This window comes from Misgurnus anguillicaudatus, chromosome 4 (genome assembly GCF_027580225.2).
Source record: "Misgurnus anguillicaudatus chromosome 4, ASM2758022v2, whole genome shotgun sequence".
NCBI classification, from domain to species: domain Eukaryota; kingdom Metazoa; phylum Chordata; class Actinopteri; order Cypriniformes; family Cobitidae; genus Misgurnus; species Misgurnus anguillicaudatus.
Window position 1 is genome coordinate 19,533,707 of NC_073340.2, and position 19,890 is coordinate 19,553,596.

General features: G+C 38.6%; 2 protein-coding genes across 3 annotated transcripts in view; one reads left to right on the plus strand and one right to left on the minus strand.

The window, feature by feature from the left end:
* Positions 1-14,159, plus strand: part of wnt3 (wingless-type MMTV integration site family, member 3) — a 28,491-nt gene extending 14,332 nt beyond the window's left edge. The window contains exons 2-4 of the mRNA XM_055176379.2: positions 2,536-2,777; positions 8,030-8,295; positions 10,922-14,159. Of these exons, the coding sequence (XP_055032354.1) occupies positions 2,536-2,777; positions 8,030-8,295; positions 10,922-11,401 (988 nt within the window). The 3' untranslated portion in view covers positions 11,402-14,159. The remainder of the gene's footprint in view (positions 1-2,535; positions 2,778-8,029; positions 8,296-10,921) is intronic.
* A 2,574-nt stretch (positions 14,160-16,733) lies between these two features.
* nsfb (N-ethylmaleimide-sensitive factor b) overlaps positions 16,734-19,890 on the minus strand; it is a 30,336-nt gene continuing 27,179 nt past the window's right edge. The window contains exons 20-22 of one of the 2 annotated variants that reach the window (XM_055176377.2): positions 19,351-19,406; positions 19,194-19,265; positions 16,734-17,756 (exon numbers count right to left, since the gene is read on the minus strand). In XM_055176377.2, the coding sequence (XP_055032352.1) occupies positions 19,235-19,265; positions 19,351-19,406 (87 nt within the window). In that variant the 3' untranslated portion in view covers positions 16,734-17,756; positions 19,194-19,234. Of the gene's footprint in view, positions 17,757-19,193; positions 19,266-19,350; positions 19,407-19,890 lie in introns of those variants that run through there. The other variant, XR_008636977.2, reaches the window with a different exon arrangement.

Consider the following 19,890-nt stretch of genomic DNA (forward strand, 5'->3'; position numbering starts at 1 on the left):
GCGCTTGTCACAATTGGTGATTGTTTCAAAGCAGCTTTACATTAATAGAAGCAGTGGAAAGCACAGAAAAATGACAGATAGCACAACATAATACACGATAGCACAAGCAGAATGTCATAACTCACCATCGTGATGCAGGTCTTTATAGAGCATCAAAGACAGCATCATACAAAAACCTACCCTTCCCTCATACCTGGCAACCCTTTAACAATTCCAGTTCTATGTTCATTTCACACAACATCAAACAGAGAAAATGTACAACTGGATCAAGAGAGGAGTGCCAAATAAAAGCCAAGAAGCCTCGGAGGGGGATTCTTCTCCCCTGACTTCAATGGTGGGGCTTTTGTGTAGATGGTGTGCAGTAGTACACTCATCTGTCAGGGAGATTGGCGCTATGATAGGGTTGCACCCTCCGGGAGACCTGAGGTCATCGTAAGTGGCTGATCTCTAATAGTTGTGATCCTCCGCTGGCCTAAAGGGGGAACCAGGTAAACCTTTGGCCCAGAACGGAACGTCTATGCCAGGGCTGACAGGCAGCATATCTCATCATTTAAGCATGAATACAGTGCTCTTATGCGGTCATACAAACACACAATTGTGTACATGCTATCTTTGAACCCTCACAGTTGCCATTTGAATTCATAAAAACAAAAAGCAGTGCATTTTACTCTATTGACAGGACTTATGACAGTATTGACAATAATATGCAGTACAACTAAAGATGTGCTGATGATGTTGTGTACATGCACACGGTAGCCTAATGATAATTTATTTTTGTTGTTTTTAATAAAACAATCAAAAACACTATTTGGCCAGAAGAAAGGAATGCAAATAACTCTGAAAATAAGAAATGTCTCTGAAAACTTATTATGAAAAGTATTATATTTTAATATTAATTTTAAAATGAGAAAAGGATACCGAATGACTTATAGCCATGTAATGAAATGGCACAAAGGAATTTATAGTCCGTATCTCATATTTTCCTAATGTCTTGCATCGTCACATGGATGGACATGCATATTGAAATGATATTCAGAAGACTCAGAGAAACTAGGCTTGTAAGCTCCACATATGGTTATTTCTAGGAGGAGATGGGGTGGGCCGCTGCACTTTTTACGGAGGAAATTGTACGCAGGTTCTGGCGTATGCATGGTTTTATAAATCTGGAAACTTTTGCCCATGCACAAAGTCTCCAGGTCTTTTGTATGTGCTTTGTCAAATATACAGCTGTGTTACATTAGATGCCAAGAGCTATCAAAGATGAACTAATGTCCGTCGCATATGCAGAAGTTATATTCATTTTCATCTTCTTGACGACATTCAGATATTAAAATAAATGTAAAATAAATAATTGTTGATAGTCAAGAGTCAAGTATGTTGGATTCAGAATGAAATTGAGGAGCTCAGATACAAAAGCCACTAAATGCCAATTCCGTCAAAAATTGGCTGGTGAAATTAACCGAATGCTGTCAGCACGCATTATATGTTCATTAAATACTTTCGCTTCAAATCCCAGCCTCAGGCCATTCAGAAATACCTTCCTTGATATTGCATTGAACAAGGCTTATCCAATAATAATTTTTAGTCTTTTATAACTAAGATTTTTCAATAGTTGTTACATAATGTTGGGGGACATTCAGTACTTCAAAAATGACACAAATTTGTTTTCAGAAGTCAATGAGTTCAGATGTTCCTTCGGATGTTTTATAGCGCTGTCTGTGAGAAAACGAGGGTAGAGCTCCTAGATTCCTCTGTTATAGTACTGAACCCTTTCCAAAAGTCAAATAGGATTTATAACACTGAATATTTGACTTACTGCCCCAGACAGAGCGTGAAGGAAATTTGTGTATATCAGTATGTGTGTGTTCTGCATACAGTATGATAATAAATAGATACACATAAAAGCACAACAAGACCAAAAAAGAGTACATGTGGAGTTGTTTATACATCTTACATAATAGTAAGCATGTTACAACAAGGATATAACATGTGTGTGGGTGCGTGTTTTCCTTATTCTTATTTTAGGCAAATAATATGACAATTAAAATAATTGCTGGAGTGAAAGTGTAACAGTTTCTGGACTGAACCTGTTTTCATGAAGTGGTGAAGAAACCATGTTTAGGCAGATGCCATCTTGCTGTTTGGAGCAGATGGAAAGCTCTTAGGAATGTGTGCTGTCAGATATCGCTAGCACTATCGCTGTACAGCTACACACACACTTATAAATGGCCAAAAAACTAATAACACAGAAAATTGGATATTAATAGTCTATGCATTTAGCATACAATAAAACATAAGTTGCTCAAATCAAAGCTGTTGTGTCCTATAAGCCCATTATGCGAGTTACAAATCACTGGCTAAAATCTAGTTAAGGTAGAACAGTGTATCATGCCATTCAATACTATTCCCAGTAGTTAGCTTTTAATATTAAATCACGACCATCCAGAGAAAGATTTAGATCTCAAATGAGTCCCCAGAGATGAGTGAAGTAATGTGGGTCTTATCTAACCGTGCCCTCTTGTACTTATGTTTCAGGTCCCTGGCCCTGGGGCAGCAGTACTCATCTCTGGGATCTCAACCCATCCTGTGTGGCTCTATACCTGGCTTGGTGCCCAAACAACTGCGATTCTGCCGCAATTACATTGAGATCATGCCCAGTGTAGCAGAGGGAGTCAAACTGGGAATCCAGGAGTGTCAGCACCAGTTCCGTGGCCGCAGATGGAACTGCACCACTATCAAAGACAAGCTAGCCATATTTGGTCCAGTACTTGATAAAGGTAGGACTAAGCAGCATGCATGTGAATTAGATAAGAATGGAGGGAGAAAAAAACGTTTGCATCTCAAAAATGTATGCAAAATTAATTGACACAAATCCAGGATTATTTTACCTAAATTCTATTTTTTAAGCTTCATACTCCTAATGCATTTTATCAATTGTCTCATGAGTAAATTAATGTGAAGCATCTAAAACTAAGTTGAGACGTAAATGAAAAACTGTGAACTAATCAAGACATGAAAGAACAAGCTCTGAACAATAACATTTTCTTCTGGGATGACCGAAATTGTATTTGGACACTTAAGCCTCATTCAAAATGTATACATTTCACTGCATTGATGGCATAATACTCTTCATGCAGTTAGGACAAAAGCACTAAAACTGATATGCTCAGTCATGACTAGAATAATGCCAGAAGGGTTTTTTTCTCTATGCCAAAAAAAAAAACAATTTGGATGGTTATACTCTGTGTTTAAAGTGGAAAAGTAGTGAGCGGTGAACAAATTTGATAGATTTTTATTTAAAACATTTTGGTTTTTGACAAATTTTGTTTTTTGTCTATTAAAATGTGGCATAGTTTAAATACTTCGACTTTCTTACAAATATGGAACCACAGAAAAACACAGAGCTATGACGTCAACTCAGTGACAAGGCTGATGATGTCATAACTCACCGTCCTGATTCAGTTCTCTATAGAGCATCAAAGACAGCATCATCCTGGCTCCTTTGATACAAAGACCTACCCTTCCCTCATACCTGGCAACCCGTCTCTCATACCTGGCAACTGTGAACTCCATCAAATCTTTTAATCATGACATGAAACAAACTCTGAACAATAACATTTTCTTCTGGGATGACCAAAATTGTATTTGGACACTTAAGCTTCATTCAAAATGTATACATTTCACTGCATTGATGGCATAATACTCTTCATGCAGTTAGGACAAAAGCACTAAAACTGATATGCTCAGTCATGACTAGAATAATGCCGGAAGGGTTTCTCTCTATGCAAAAAAAAACTATTTTGGATGGTTATACTCTGTGTTTAAAGTGGAAAAGTAGTGAGCAGTAAACAGATTTAATCAATTCTTATTAAAAAGAACATTTTGGTTTTGACTAATTTTGTTTCTATCTATTAAAAAAAACACATGTATTAAAATTGTGGTTTTAAATCTCACATTTGCTGCATTTCTATTACAGATTTGCGGAAACGTATGCATTGTTTTTCCTCTCGCGATAAGTCATTTCAATCATCACATCAACTGATGTTAGTAGGTTTACTAATATCACATCCAACTAGCACTAGCAATTATTTTTAACCAAAGGACGACATGGCAATATTATTCAAACATTAATGCCAAGGAAAGCCCTCTTATACTTAGGATGATCAACGTATGAGGTGTTTCTGGGAGGTTTTAGCAGTGGCGGCCGGTGACTTCTATGTTCGTGGGCGCTCGATGCGAAGTTGGTCACAACATGTATGTAGCCCGTCATGTGTGTGGTTACTTTTTTCAATATATGTGTTCGGCGCGTTAAGTGATTCTGTGTGCATAAGTGCCTGCTGCAGATTGCATTTAAAAGGTTTATGATAAAAGAGACGCTCGCGTTTCCCAGATACTCGGATAATCTCATGAGTTTACAGTTAAGGGAGTGTCTTGCGTGTATTTTGTGAACGTGAGAGTCTCTTTTATCATAAACAGTTTTGACGCATGTGCAGCAGGCACTTATTTTGACAAAACATGTGATGCATATAGTTTACATAACGCAACAAACAAATATTTTGAAAACGCAAGCAACACACATTTCGAACACTTATTTTGAATTAGCGCCCTTCGGATGAGCAGTCACGAGCCGCCACTGGATTTTAGTAATCGTGTAGAGGTGTAACAATACATCGATATGGACCGATACATCGATTTTATTTCTAACGATCCGATGCATCGATGACACATGTAAAAATTTGATTTGAGGTACCTTTATTTTGACATTCTCCACATCCTCATTCCTTGACTTAACATCCATCAACGCATTTCCGCCAAAATGCGCATTTTTGTTTATTTTCATCTGCTAGCGTCAAATCGAATCGCAATTGCATCGAAGAAGCGTTTGATGTAACGTAAAAAAAAAACAACGACAAAAAATGCAGCGCTGGCGGAGAAAATCGATTTTGTATCAAATCCTAATGAACTGTCCAATTTATACCCCTAATATCGCGTCATCTTCAAATAATGATTTACAGTTGCATGTTTCTATCGGCCATATTATCTAAATTTGCAATGTCAATTTGTGCAATTTAAAGGGAAACGCAGCTAACGTCATAAAAATTGTTAAAAATTGGACCTAGCTGTCACTGGGGAAGTAGATTTTTAAAAAGTACACCTTTGCACCAAAAGAGTTCATATTGGTACCTACATATTGGTACCAAAGAGTGCATATTAGTAGGCTACCGCAAACTTATATACTGGTACCAAATGTATACATCTCTACACCTTACATATTAGGACCTTTTTAAAGGGTACTGGCTCAGTGACAGCTTTTTTGACCATTTTCTTCTGACAGTGCAGCCAAACGACCCTCTCATATCTGAATGGACAGTTCTTAGCCAGAATAAGCAACATTATGCACCAAACGTAATGCTGGTGGTCAAATTGATCTCAACGAGACAAACAGTCTTTGTCAAGGATGAGCAACAGGACAGACTGAGTAGCTTTACCATAACTCTTGGTGCTGTGAACTGAATTGCCGGTACCAGTTAGAGTACTGGTTAATATCTTAAAGCAGTTAGTAGCAGTTGCAGGACCTGGGCAGGAACAGGCAGTGAGTGAGGGAGACACAGAAAAGGGACGGCAAGCCAAATGAGATTACAAGCAATAGAAAGGGGCTAGAGAGTTCACTTCGACCCCTACTGTGCATGAAGACCAGTATGAGCCATCCCTGTGTGCCTCTTACCGCCCGGCTCCCACGGACACCCCATTCACACGCCCTTTTGACTGTGTCGTGAAAGCAGGCTGAAAGGGAATCTCCATCCGTCCCCATCACAGAGGAAGAGAGGTGGAAGACAGGGGGAACTAGAGAGGGTTAGGGGGAACCAGTGTGAGGTGCAGATAAGGAAGAAGGATTGGTTTGAATGAGGGGGGCATCGCTTTGGATTGGGTTTTTTTAAGCTTTGAAAAGAAAGGTTATATTTTGGCATGGTGGCTGGTATGAGATGTATGTGTGTTTTGTGTATGTGTGTCACAGAAGGTGGTGGTGGGGGGTCGCTCCTTTTGGAAATGCCAGCCCCTGCTCTGGGCAGCACTGAACTGGGCTATGGGGTGAGGGGTGCTGGGTCCTTTTGTGTGGGTAATACAGTGTGACAACATGGAGACAAAGGCGGATTCATGGAGACAGCAGGTAGCGGGAGCTGTGCTCCTCTTGGCCCTTGGCCAGAGCTCCTGGGGCCCAAAGCTCACAGCTCTCTGTTGTGGTGAACCCAAATGGGCCTGCCAGAACCAACTGGGCCTCCCACAAACCCAGAGAGGTGTGCGACCAAACACAACCTTTATTTGAATAGGACTGCTTGTGTATGTGTGTGGATATGGGCTTTCTGCAAGGATAGGATAAGAATACGAGTGGCAACATGAGTCTGCAAAATCATGAGAACGTTATTTGGAAACGGGATTCCAAAATGGTTTTAATGTAATTGCAGGTACGTAATACCAGGGTCCAAAACATAAATGGGACCTTTTTAAAGGGTACTGCCCCAGTGACAGCCGGCACCATAATTATAAGACGAATCTCTGGTCAAACTGAACACATCACAAAAACATGAATACATAGTGATACCCATATTTTATTTTTTGATGTATTAATGCAAGAAATATTCCATGTTGAGGTCTTACAACTGTTTCTGAGCTTCAGTGTTTTGATCGTAAATTCCCAAGAATGTCGTAAACAATAAGGTGATGCAATGTGTACCTGGTACAATGCTGAAATGCACTATAAACATAGTCCGTGTGTGTGTGACTTGGTCTGACTCAGAAAGAGCCATCAGGGCCACACAAATGTTTGGATGAAGTTTGATGGGTTGGATAACTTGCGCTTTCTCCTGTGGGAAGGAGAAGGGACACCAAGAGCTGGTGAGCCACAGTACGTGTGCTGCGATTGTGAAACTATGGTGTCTGGTTACATAATAAGCTGTTGCATTCAAAGGGGGCGTAACTTCATCTCTCAGCACATGCCTTCAGAAACCAAACAGATTTATTGCTGGCTTTCACACACGTGGCCGCAGGGCTCAAAGTGGTGGGAAGACAGAGAGAGCTCCCGAAACACAATCCAGAGAGAAACCAGTGCACCTTTGAGACTACACATGCCTGCGCTGTCAAAGCGATCGCTGCCATTGTGACGTTGCACTCAAACAACTCGTCAATATTCCTAAACCCATCGCAGAAAATTATCTTTGCCCTTAAGAAACAGCACACATGAGAGAGTTTCAGGAGGATCGCAGGTAAAGAGGACAGATCTCATTCAAACCTTAGACATTAGCCCCAGGATAGACTTTACTGTACTGTTTCAAAGCCTAGGGAGCTGTCTACTGTCAACATAAGCAGGAATCTTCTAAGGTAGCACCCTAACTGTCATGAAACATCATACTTGAATAATCTTAGGCCACATTTGGGAAAAAAATGGGAACTTTAAATATGTCCTGAAAATTATAACTTTTGAAAACAGTTACCTCTTCTTTCAATTAGGTTCTTAGGAGGAGGTCCTAATTTTGGTTGTCCTAGTAGCAACTATAAACTATAAAAGTAACAGTCCAGATGATGTGAACTCTACTGCTTTTCTCTCATTGGTAATCGCTCCCAAACGTCGCTCGTCGCTAAACGTTGCATAAAGATAAACTTTTTTCAATTTTGTCGCCTAGCTGGACATGGCCACTTCCTGTCGCCAACGGTCAGTGCTGCTCCTGTGGCCAGAGGTTGCCAAGCTTCCATTGAAATGAACAAGATTGTGTCTCTTTGCTGATGGTAGTTGCTGTCGGTGTGGTAGTCGAGGGAAGCACTTGATGCTTTTGCCAACATGACTGTTTATATTTATCACAAATTAGGTGCTGGCTCCTAAGTGCTGCCTATGAAGTCCTAATATGATGCCTCTGTAGACAGTTCACTTAGGAAGACAGCTCTGTTTTTGAGAAGAAGGAAACTTTTTATAAAAACATGTGGAAATGTTTGCACATTATGTTACCAAAGAAAATCATTCTGTTTCTTTTTCCAGCTACAAGAGAATCTGCATTTGTTCATGCCATTGCATCAGCTGGAGTGGCATATGCAGTCACCCGCTCATGTGCAGAGGGGTCGTCCACAATGTGTGGCTGTGACTCCCATCATAAAGGCCCACCGGGAGAGGGATGGAAGTGGGGAGGATGCAGTGAGGATGCTGAGTTTGGGGTCCTTGTGTCTCGGGAGTTTGCTGATGCTCGCGAGAACCGACCAGATGCTCGGTCTGCCATGAACAGGCACAACAATGAGGCAGGACGGATGGTAAGAAAGACCTTTTTGAAATTAACTGCTATGCAATTCACACTTTTATTAATATATGACCATTTAAATTTATGCCAAAGACACTTATAATCAGTTGCGTCAGAGGAGGTAGAGCACAAATTCAACCCAATTATCTTCTAGTGTGCGTCGACCTTAAAATCACTATTAAACAACATTATTCCTGACCAACAATTAAACAACATGACATCAACTGTACTTTCTTAAGCTCAAATTGTGCCAAAAAAACCTTTTCTGAGGTATTTCAGCTGCTAGATATGCGCAAAGGCTACTCCCCCAGAGAATCGGTGGTCTTTATTGAATGATGATTGGCTCTTTTTACTAGAAGGTGGGACTTTCGTTGCTAGAGTGGCCATATTGAGCATTGCATTTCCTGTGCCACATCTTGTTAATATATTATCTTTGCTTTTATGTATTATAACAGATGACAACGAGAAACATACTGTAGGCCTACATAATCTTACACCCCATGTATATAAAAGATGAAGTCCGAATTTCACTAACAGAACAAACATAAATAAGTGTTCTCATGATAACTAAACAATGAACAAAGCTGTACTTGTTGTGTGGCTCTTTGGTGGGTCTTGTACCTCACAGTTCACACAAGGTGTTAATGCACCACAATCTGTCAAATATCTCCTGATCCTCTTCCCTAAACACTGGAATTTCTTGAGAAATAACCGGGTAATTACTTCCCTTATCCTTTTATGCCTCTCGCAACTTGTATCTAAATCCGTGACAGCGGTATAAACTCAGTTGGTGGTTTGAAGAAGTCAGGGAGTCAAGAACAACACTTGGTTCCTGGGTTTAGCCCGTCACTGCCACTGTCATGACTCAGAGTTGGAGTCTTTTGCCCTAAAGGTGCTTAAGGGGCCATAGCCGAGACCACAGTGCAACAGGCCGCTGCTTTGATCAATGCTCGACAGGAATCAAAAGAGACCACAGGAGCAGGTAGTAAGACCTATCAAGACCCCAGCTGCCTTACCTGTGCCATTGTTTCAGCGCAGCCCGTGAGACCCACCCAGGGCCCAAAGAGTTAGGAACATGATGTCAGTGGTCTCAACCAAACCCCCGAGGGACTCGCAAACACCTGCCTTCCGCCGCAGCTGGGGAATTCTACAGTTAAATATAGAAAGGGAATTAAGGCAAACAAACCAAAACAAAGGCATAGAGTGCCAGTGGCAAACTCCATTAAGCGGGACTTCAGAGAAGAATTAGCCAAGAACTGCAAGGGCCTGTCTACATGTTCAACACCTGTGGCCTGAGATCATCTAGAAAAAGTTACAGTCCAGGTTGTTTTCAAAAACATTTCATACAATAACCATAAGTTCACAGTGCATTTTCAATGACAGAAAGGCGGCAGAACAGAAGCAGCACGGAAAGCGAAACCGCTTGCCAAGCTTCTAGGGCCACACCTCGCAAGACATAAAAAGATTTTTCTCTTTTCATGCCTGTCTCATGTCATTGCCAAAATAGAGGAGATTTTGTTTACATCCAATCAAGAATGGCAGGAACAAAATACACACTGTTCCTAAAAATAATGGGTTGTTTTTAACCCAGTGTTGGGTCAAAAAAAGGGATGAATCTATTGGGTTGTAATTTAACCTATTCTGGGTTGTTTTGATCCATTGTTGGAGCAAATATAAACATTTTCTGGCTTAATTTAACACCTTTTGACCCAATGCTGGGTTGAAAATAATCCAGCATTTATTATTTATTATCCAGAGTGTTATAAGTTGAGCCTAAAGTGTACCAAGTAAAAACTCACTTTATGTGGATCTTGCAGTTGTGTAACTTTGTTTTGAAAAGTGGTAGGGACAAAGAAGAACCCAGTTGGTCATATCAATGAAACACAATACTTATTTTTATTTTTAATGTCATAAAGTGTCCAATGAGAATGAACACACATTGTGAGTCTATCGTAAATTATGCATTTCAGGGAGATTTAGAGTCCCAATTACCCAATCAGGATTTATTCTGAAATTACACTATATTGCCAAAAGTTTTGGGACACCCCTCCAAATCATTAAATTCAGGTGTTCCAATCATTTCAAGTGAAAGGAACTCTTAATGCTTCATCATACCAAAACATTTTGGACAATTTCATGGTTCCAACTTTGTGGGAACGTTTGGGGATGGGCCCTTCCTGTTCCAACATGACTGTGCACCAGTGCACAAAGCAAGGTCCATAAAGACATGATTGATTTTGGTGTGGAGGAACTTGACTGGCCTGCACAGAGTCTGCACTGACGTCAACCAAATAGAACATCTTTGGGATGAATTCGAGCAAGGCCTTCTCGTCCAAAATCATTGTCTGACCTTACAAATTTGCTTTTAGAATAATGGTCAAAAATTCCCATAAACACATTCCTAAACCTTGTAGAAAGTCTTCCAAGAAGAGTTGAAGCTGTTATAACTGCAAAAAGTGGGCCAACTCCATATTAAACCCTATGGATTAAGAATAGGATGTCATTCCGTTTCATGTGCATATAAAGACAGATCTCCCAAAACTTTTAGCACTATAGTGTACATCCTGGCTCTAGGTTAGCCCATACATAATGCCATGCTAATAATAATGAACCAATTTCTAATGTTTTCTCTTCCCCAGACTATCCTGGAAAACATGCACCTGCGCTGTAAGTGCCACGGACTATCAGGCAGCTGTGAGGTGAAGACCTGCTGGTGGGCTCAGCCTGATTTCAGGCTGTTAGGCGACTACCTTAAAGACAAGTATGACAGTGCCTCCGAGATGGTGGTGGAGAAACACCGGGAATCTCGGGGCTGGGTGGAGACACTACGTGCAAAATATGCATTCTTCAAACACCCCACTGAGCGAGACCTGGTCTACTATGAGGGATCGCCCAACTTTTGCGAGCCTAACCCAGAAACGGGGTCATTTGGCACCCGCGACCGTGTCTGCAACGTGTCATCGCATGGCATCGAGGGCTGCGACTTGTTGTGCTGTGGGCGTGGTCATAACACACGGACAGAGAAACGCAAAGAGAAATGCCACTGCATCTTTCACTGGTGCTGCTACGTCAGTTGCCAGGAGTGCGTGAGAGTTTACGATGTGCACACGTGTAAATAAAAGCAGGAGGTGGACGACAACAAGGACTTGTGGACATTAAAGAGAGAGTAAAGGAGAGGCATAAAAAAGCAGACAACATACACACACACACTCACTATGGTGTATTATCATGATACACCGATAGCAGTGGCACTTCTGTACTAGAACTCTTTACTAATGTGCCCGATTTTCATCTCCATGCCCAAAAAGCGTCAAAAGCTTGTTGGCGATGCTCATGTGTTTACTACTGCCGTTCTTCTGAAATGTCTGGGCTCTTCCCCTACTGTTCGCTGTTATCATTCAGATGTCTTTAACTGTAACACCATCTCTCTGATCATCTCGCCCTACAGCCCAGAGGCTGAAACAGGATCAGTCCACCTCTGATTACTTACACACACTGACACTAATCATGCATGAAAGAACATAAAAAGAAGAGAAAGGGGGACGAGAAAGTCCTGGTTAACTACTGAAAGCTGGGCCTATTACATGCCCTGTTATATTACTACTGAATCCAATGCAATGCCTGTGATTTTTCCATGGTCTCCTTAGGTTTCCACAAGGAAACTTGCACTCTCCAACATGGGTCAGTACTTGAGGCAAGCACAGAAGTGACAAGAGCTATCCAACAGGTTTCTACAGAAACAGAAAATGAAATTTTCAACCAAGCATTGGGTCAAAAGTGACAAACCCAACCCAAAATGCTTGTTTCAACACAAAATGTTGGGTTGTTTTAACCTATTGTTGTGTCAAATTTATTTTTTTCTGAGTTAATTTAACCCAAGAGCTAAGTTCGTCCCTTTTTGACCCAACGCTGGATTGAAAATAGTCCACCATTTTTTTGGGGAGTGTATCATTTATGTTTAACATGATGAACATTTTGCTGTTTGCTACATTTAAAACTCATGGGTGACACTTTGCAATAAGGTTGTATTAGTTCACATTGATAAATGCTTTAGCTAACATGAACTAACAATGAACAATATAGTTTTTCAACATTTATTAATTTTTGTTAAAGGAACAGTATGTAAGAAATATATTTAAATTAATCATAAAATGGCCCTGATATGTCACTAGACATTAAGAAATCATTTTCATTTCAAATACTTATATCACTGACAACAGTGGTCCGGCCAGCATATTGTCATTTAAAAAGTGGAGTTGCAGTACCAGTTTTACCCACAAATTTTGTGATTGCAATACCAGTTTTGGCCACAATCCTACATACTGTTCCTTTAATGTTAGTTAATGCCAATATAATTGCTTATTCATTTGTTTGTTCATTGTACATTAACTAATGTTTACAGTACAAGTTTAAATTTAAAAAACCTAGCAAACGTAATGCTGAAATTAACATTACACACTTAGAACAGATGTTTTAATAACAACACAATCAGTGTTCCAGAATCCACACATCTATGTGTAATTATTGGAACAACACATTTTGTGTTACTTAAATACAAATTGTGTTTTATTTTAACACAAAATGACACATAATGTGTTAAAAGCATAACACAAAAAATGTGTAAAAAATTAACACATTCTTTCTTAGAGTGTAACCAAAAATAATAAATGTAGAAGTGTCGTTTATTGTTAGTTCAAGTTTGCTAATGCACCAATTCATGTTAAATAATATATAACCATATTGTAAAGTGTTACTAACTTTTAATGTTTATTTCGTTTTGTGTAGCAGACAGGGAGATGCAATCAATACGCAAGTGTAGAGTACCCAAGACGGTGGAGTAAAACGGTGTAAAACTCTGTCTGCCTTCAACATTATGGTATTTTGTATAGGTGCAAAACATGTAGATACAAAGCCATCGAGTACTGTCCTGTACGAGTGCATAGGTCTAAAGCATGAAAAAGCACAACAGCAGAATTCGACAAAACACACACAAACACTGGGCTCATGTGCACCCGATGAGTAAAAATTTGCACTTACGAAACTACTAATGAATATACTTATTTTAAAGATTATGATACATTTTTTATAAAGCTTCTCATATGTGACTGTGAAGGCTCCACTTTCCCAATGAGGAGAAGGTTATGTGGACGGAGGAGAACAAAGTGATCGAGAGGAGAATAGTTAACACGAGGGTAAATAAAGGAGGGGGGACGGCATGTAGCTGTTGTTTGGACTGATGTGGGCTTGAGCGTGTCACGTGACTGTGTGTTTGTGTGTGTGATAAATGGTAGAAGCGGCAAGAAAGTCTGCCTTCACAATAGTGCAACAGACTAGCAGCGGTTTCCATACAACATGTTCTGACAGTTCTATGCGCTTCCCATTAATTATGTTTAACTACACAAAGCTAAAGGCAGACATTAGACTAGATCCTCATCCACACCAATCCCAGAGGAGCCCATTCCCACCGGCCACATCTACAGTATGCTCCCATTCCTCCTTCCGCTATATCCAAAGTTTTGTACAAAGCCTTTTAAAGTTCATAATTCCCTTTTTATTTTATAATCTAAAAATGTTATGTTTTTATAAATATTATTTATTACACAATGTATATATCTGTATGACTGAACTAAGATTATATATTTGAAGAACAACCCGTCTCATGATTTTGCTTTGTAATCTATCATTGACTTTGCTCTATTGATACTCTATTTTAATATACAATGCAGATGACAACACTTTTAACAACAAATTGTTTTCTCCATAGTGACAGTACAAAAGAGTACTGTGTGACGCTGGTATGCAGCTAAATAAAGGGTTTAAATTAACCGATCGCAACCATCTCACCCCCATGTCTGTATCTACAATCCAACGCTGATATCATCCTTAGGATTGAAGCAGATCAGAGTCAAGCATGGGTACAAACATTAGGTTTGGATTACCTTGAAATGGCCTGAGTAGCCACAACCAAGGTCCAAAATCAACTACACCAAACATCTTGATGAATGAGTTTTAACCCACCAAACTATTAACACATAAGCACTGTAACATTCACATTCATGACCAGTGGCGGCCGGTAACTTCTTTTTTCGAGGGCGCTCGATGCGAAGTTCGTCACAGCATGTATGGAGCCCGTCATGTGTTTGGTTCCTTTTTTCAAAATAGTGTTCTGCGCTTTGAGAGATCCTGTGTGCATCACGTGTTTTGTCAAAATAAGTGCCAGCCGCAGACGCGTCTAAAGGGTTTATGATAAAAGAGGCGCTCGTGTTTGCCAGATACTCACATAATATCATTCGTAATCAGAGTTTAGTGTTAAGGGAGTGTCTTGCGTGTATTTTGTAAAACGTGAGCGTCTCTTTTATCATAAACGGTTTTGACGCGTGTGCAGCAGGCATTTATTTTGACAAAACACATGATGCACATGGTTCACATGACACAACATGCGAGCAACACACCACACTCCGAACCCTTATTTTGAATTTGCGCCCCTTGGATTAGCAGTCACGAGCCGCCACTGTTAATGACAGAAAACACTTAACTAAAGAAATATAAATATGACACTTACTATTAACTAGTGAAAATGTAAAGACATACTATAAAATGTTTTTTGTTTTAGTAGTTTTCTATAAGCAATATTATGTTATAGAGATTAAACTAGCATCTCAAACAATACATTTTACAGAGTCAAAAGTTTGATAAGGGCTTATGACTATCTGTCTCACAATTAGGTCTAAAACATGCATATTTTGCAATGCAGACATTAAAGCTTGATAGTAAATGATATGCAAGTACTAAATCTGCTTTATCTAAACCAGTTTGAAAGCCACAAATAAAATGGCGCTACTACCTGATATGTCAGTGAAACTGAGAAATCACACTTGCCTATGACAAATCAATGTCTGAACAATACTGTAAGGAGCGAGGAGATTGTTGTGCTTGTTGTGCATAGATTGTGCATGCTACCTAATCGGAGAACCTGGAGGCGGCCCTTTGCCAACATCCACCAATGGAGTGAGTCTATAGCACACCTGTTTAATCAATTGAAACCTATTCGATAGCATTGAATTGAAGCATTAAAAAGACGTTTGGTGTCTTCGACTTTACACATTGATGCACTACAAATAATGTTTGTCAGTCTTAAATCATTGTAGGTCCTTTGTAAACATAAAACAAACAACAGCCTTTGTTAAAATCATATTTCCATTTTAATGGCAAATTTATGCATATGCCACAAAGTATGCTATATAAATAGCATGTTATAATCCAAATGTTTATACAATGAAAATATCTACTAAATATGGAGGACCAAACATGCAAAAAGTGTAATAAATGTATTTAGAAAATAAATAAATAAAAATACATTTATATCTTTTAAATTCATTTATTTATGCATACATTTTTATTAATTTCCTAAATTACACAATTTTATAAATTATTTATTGATTCAACTAGGAAATGATCCGGTCCAATGATATTAAACCCATGATTTACTCACCCCCACAACTTCAAGTCCAAAAAAGTGCGTCCATCCTTCACAAAACAAATCCAAACGGCTCCAGGAGGACAAACAAAGGTCCCCCGAGGGCAATCCGCGCGGCGTGGCCGCAGAAATATCCACATTCAAAACTCTATAAACCAAAACAACCACCTTCCGGTAGCGCCGCCATCCCAGTCGCGTCCGCACCCAGGATGAGAGCTTACGCAGCCTACGGAGGCTACTCTGCTACTGCTCTGTGCCCCCACCCTCCAAATTTGTCATACGTCACTAAGAAAAGTGCGTACACTACGCTAATACCCTCTCCTGAATACAGAGGAGTCCAAGATGGCGGCGCTACCGGAAGGCAGCTACCTTCGTCAATAAAGTTTTAAATATGGATATTTCCACAACAACACCGCGCGGACCACCCCCAGAAGACCCCCGTCCATCATCCCGGAGCCATCTGGATCCACCCTGTGAAGGATGGACGCACTTCTTTTGGACTTGACGGTCGTGGGCCTCGTAACTTCACATTTAATTAACTGAAAGATCTAAAACATTTTCTAAAATATCCTAAAATGTGATTGTCTGAAAAACGATGGACATATGCAACGTGGATAGCTTGGGGGTGAGGAAATCATGGGTTTAATATAATTTTTGGCCACACTATTACTTTAACAGTGTAAATGCGCGTTTTCTCAATGAATGAGTTTTAATGAATTACGGTAAAAGCCTCGCGATTTCTTTCAGACAGGTATTTTTAATGGGACACACAATTAATCGTTACAGCCCTATTGAAAACTCATGTATAGAAACATCAGATCTAAGTAAACCATAGTTAGAAAGTTAAGCACATTTGCTAAAATATTTATGTGACCAGAATTTTCCAGAAATAGAATTAAAGAAATAAAAACTTTTAAAAAAGTTAGAATTAAATACAGATAATTATCACAAAAAAATCAGAAAAACTAAAAAAATTTGATGTTTAATTATGTCCTTTTTATTTTTTCTGTTATTACATTTATACGTTTTTAAATGTTGCACGTTTGGTCCTCCATAAGTGTGGCATGCAGTCCAAGACAAACCAAAACAAGGATACCATTCCAAAACAAGGAATTCCTCAAGAAAAAGAAATATCAATCAATATCCTTCTGCATCAAAATTAAAAGGGGGAGTTCTGGATATCTGTTTTTGATATTATGGTATAAAACAAAGTTAAATAACAAAAAGGAATATGAGGAGAGTTCAAAGCCTGTGTGAATCATCCTGGCACTGTTAGCAGACTGGTAAAGGGGGGACAACTCCAGTGTACAATGCTTAAGGCAACTATTATTTTCAGGCTTGTCTTCATTGTTAACCTCCCAAATAATTAATGACTTTTTCCTCATTCCACGAAGATGATATTCTGTAAATTTAACCTTTCCACATATAATCTCACAGACAGAAAGACAGACAGTTCCCTTTCATTAAAAACAAGTGCTCTTGTAGTCAGAAACCATAAATGCAAAAACAAAAGCGAAGGCACAACAGTGAGCATTATTATTAGTGACAGGCACATCAGTTCTTTAAAGAATAAGTCAACAATGACAAAAAGCAGAAGTCAGTATTGAATCATACAAAATATATAGACACAGGCCTCAGTATGGGGTATTCAAAGGATTTAAAAACGAAGGCTTTTTTGACAGGAATGGTTTATGTAAAATAATATAAATATCATACGCACATAAACACCATTTAGGTCTTCATATACATCCATGTACTCTTTTTTACACACATCCACTTTTACAAATAGGAATCAGATAAACAAAATAGATAAACCTAAGACACCGTACAAACATGATATCTTGCACACTTATTCATTTTTACTAAAGAATTATAGGACTAGTGTTGAACAGTACTTTTTTGTTGTAATAAAAACATGCAGGACACAATCAAGGCAGGTTTATGCTTTCAGTCTCTCAAGTGCACACATTGTTGTCCAGACTTCTTTGAAACAGTTACTGCAAAGTAATGCAACAAAAACAAAGAGGAACAGTTCTGATTAACATATGGAAAGCTAACACAATTATTGAGTCATGTTTATCTTCTTACTTACCAATGCAATTTATGTAAAAGAAAAAGATTAATTGTCATAATCTTTCAATAAAACAATAAAGTTTTCGACCAATCAGAAAGCTTTTCGTATGGGCAGAGAAAAAAAGAGCACTTTTTACAATCCAATTTTATTTAAATTATTAAAATAACTTTGCAAGCATTTCACACCGAACACGCTTTATTCAGGCCCTGTTTACATTAGTGCATTTGCGTTTTAAAATGGCATTTTAAAATGAAAACGATCCTCGTTTATACTGGCATTTTAAAAAGAATCTTCATCCACACTATACACCACCATAAAAGCATGAAATATGACCAATCACGTAACTGGGCATTACAGTGCATTCAAGTGAACAGTACTAAACAGTTGCGAACTTGAAGCAAAAATAAATTTCAGCAAATCCAACTTCAATCAAACATAATAAGAGGTAAACACCTATAACTTATCTTCCCTTACCTGTCGCTGTTCAGTGTGCAATTAATATGATGTTAATAGCAACACAGAAATAGCAAAAAGCGCAATCGGCTAAACAAGCATTAAATATTAATATGACGTTGATTTTATTAAATTATATTTACAAAACTTATCAACAAAACATCGAAAATTAAGAGACAAATTATATGAAACGAAATTCCTTTTAAAGTAGCAAACAAAACTTAAATTAAACTCGAAAATAATGTCTGACCCATTACAATTCTCCCTTCATATACAACGCCCTATATGGCGTTTATAATTACAGTCTATCTTTCGTAATAAGCTAACTAAATTTAAACAAAACATAAACAACAATATTCAAACCCAACAATACTCAAACATAAATATAAAACAGACATTATCTATAAAAATACATGTTAAAACAATCTGATATAGCGTTTATAATAGCTGGTTGGTAGATGTTTACTATTTTTGGCAAAACCTCCGTTGCAAACCTCCATTTACCTGAATAAAAATCATTTTTACTTTAAAAATGATGCGCTGTCACGTTAACATCAGCTGGTCATTTACATAAGACTCCACGTTCATTTACACTGCAGCGCAACGTCTGAGTTCTCAAACTAAAACAGGGTCTGCCGCGTTTGTGAACGAATCCGTTTATGAGGGTCGAAAACTGTGGTGTAGTGTAAATGAAAGGCGTAAACGTAGCAAAAGTAACACGTTTTAAAGGATAAACGCATTAATGTAAACATAGCCTCAGACACATTACAAAGTGAGATGGGCTGTGAAAGCTGGTTTATGTTTGTTAGTATTTGGTCAAATCTAAACAATTGCAAGGCTAAAGGTAAAAGATCAAATCAAATGAACAAAAGAAAGGTTTGTATCTACATTTGGTGGTCAGTCTTACCATAATATCTCTGATTCAGGCAATCCTCCCGCACTGCGGGACTACATGGCCACATATTTATCAGAGCCAAATCTGAGGAAAAACAAGCAAAATTTGGATGAACAAATTAATGTGATCAAGAAGAAAAAACATTTTTTTGGGTCAGAAATAGACTTACGCTCCTTCTTCTCTCAGTAGCGCCAAAAACTTGTTAACTCTGTATTCAAGAGGCATCTAAAAAAAAAACACGTATACGTTATAACACCAGATCAGAAAAAAGAGATATAAAAAATATTTTTCAGTAACATTGCTCAACCTTTCGAGTGCCCTTTTTTGGAAAATTCTAAGATGTTACAAAGACAAAGCCCCTGTCAGCTATGTAAAGCCTGGAGGGCTCATAGGGGCCCTGAGTGAATCTGTAAGGAGCTGAAGAGGGGCGGCAGTAAATGGCTGTTGGGAAGGGGAAGTGACAAGACTGGTGATAAATCCAGCAGGCAGTTTAATTTATTGTCATGTTTTTTTTTATAATTTCACAATAGAAAAAAATGAATCTACGATGTTTTCTATTTACATTAGCATCTATGATGTTTCTCATATAAATCTTACTAGATTCAATCCAGACCCAGTCTGTGAAAACCAAGCTAAAGTCATTATTTGTGATTTATTAGATCATATCAACATCTACATAACGCAAAGAACATTCTGTAAAAAAATATAA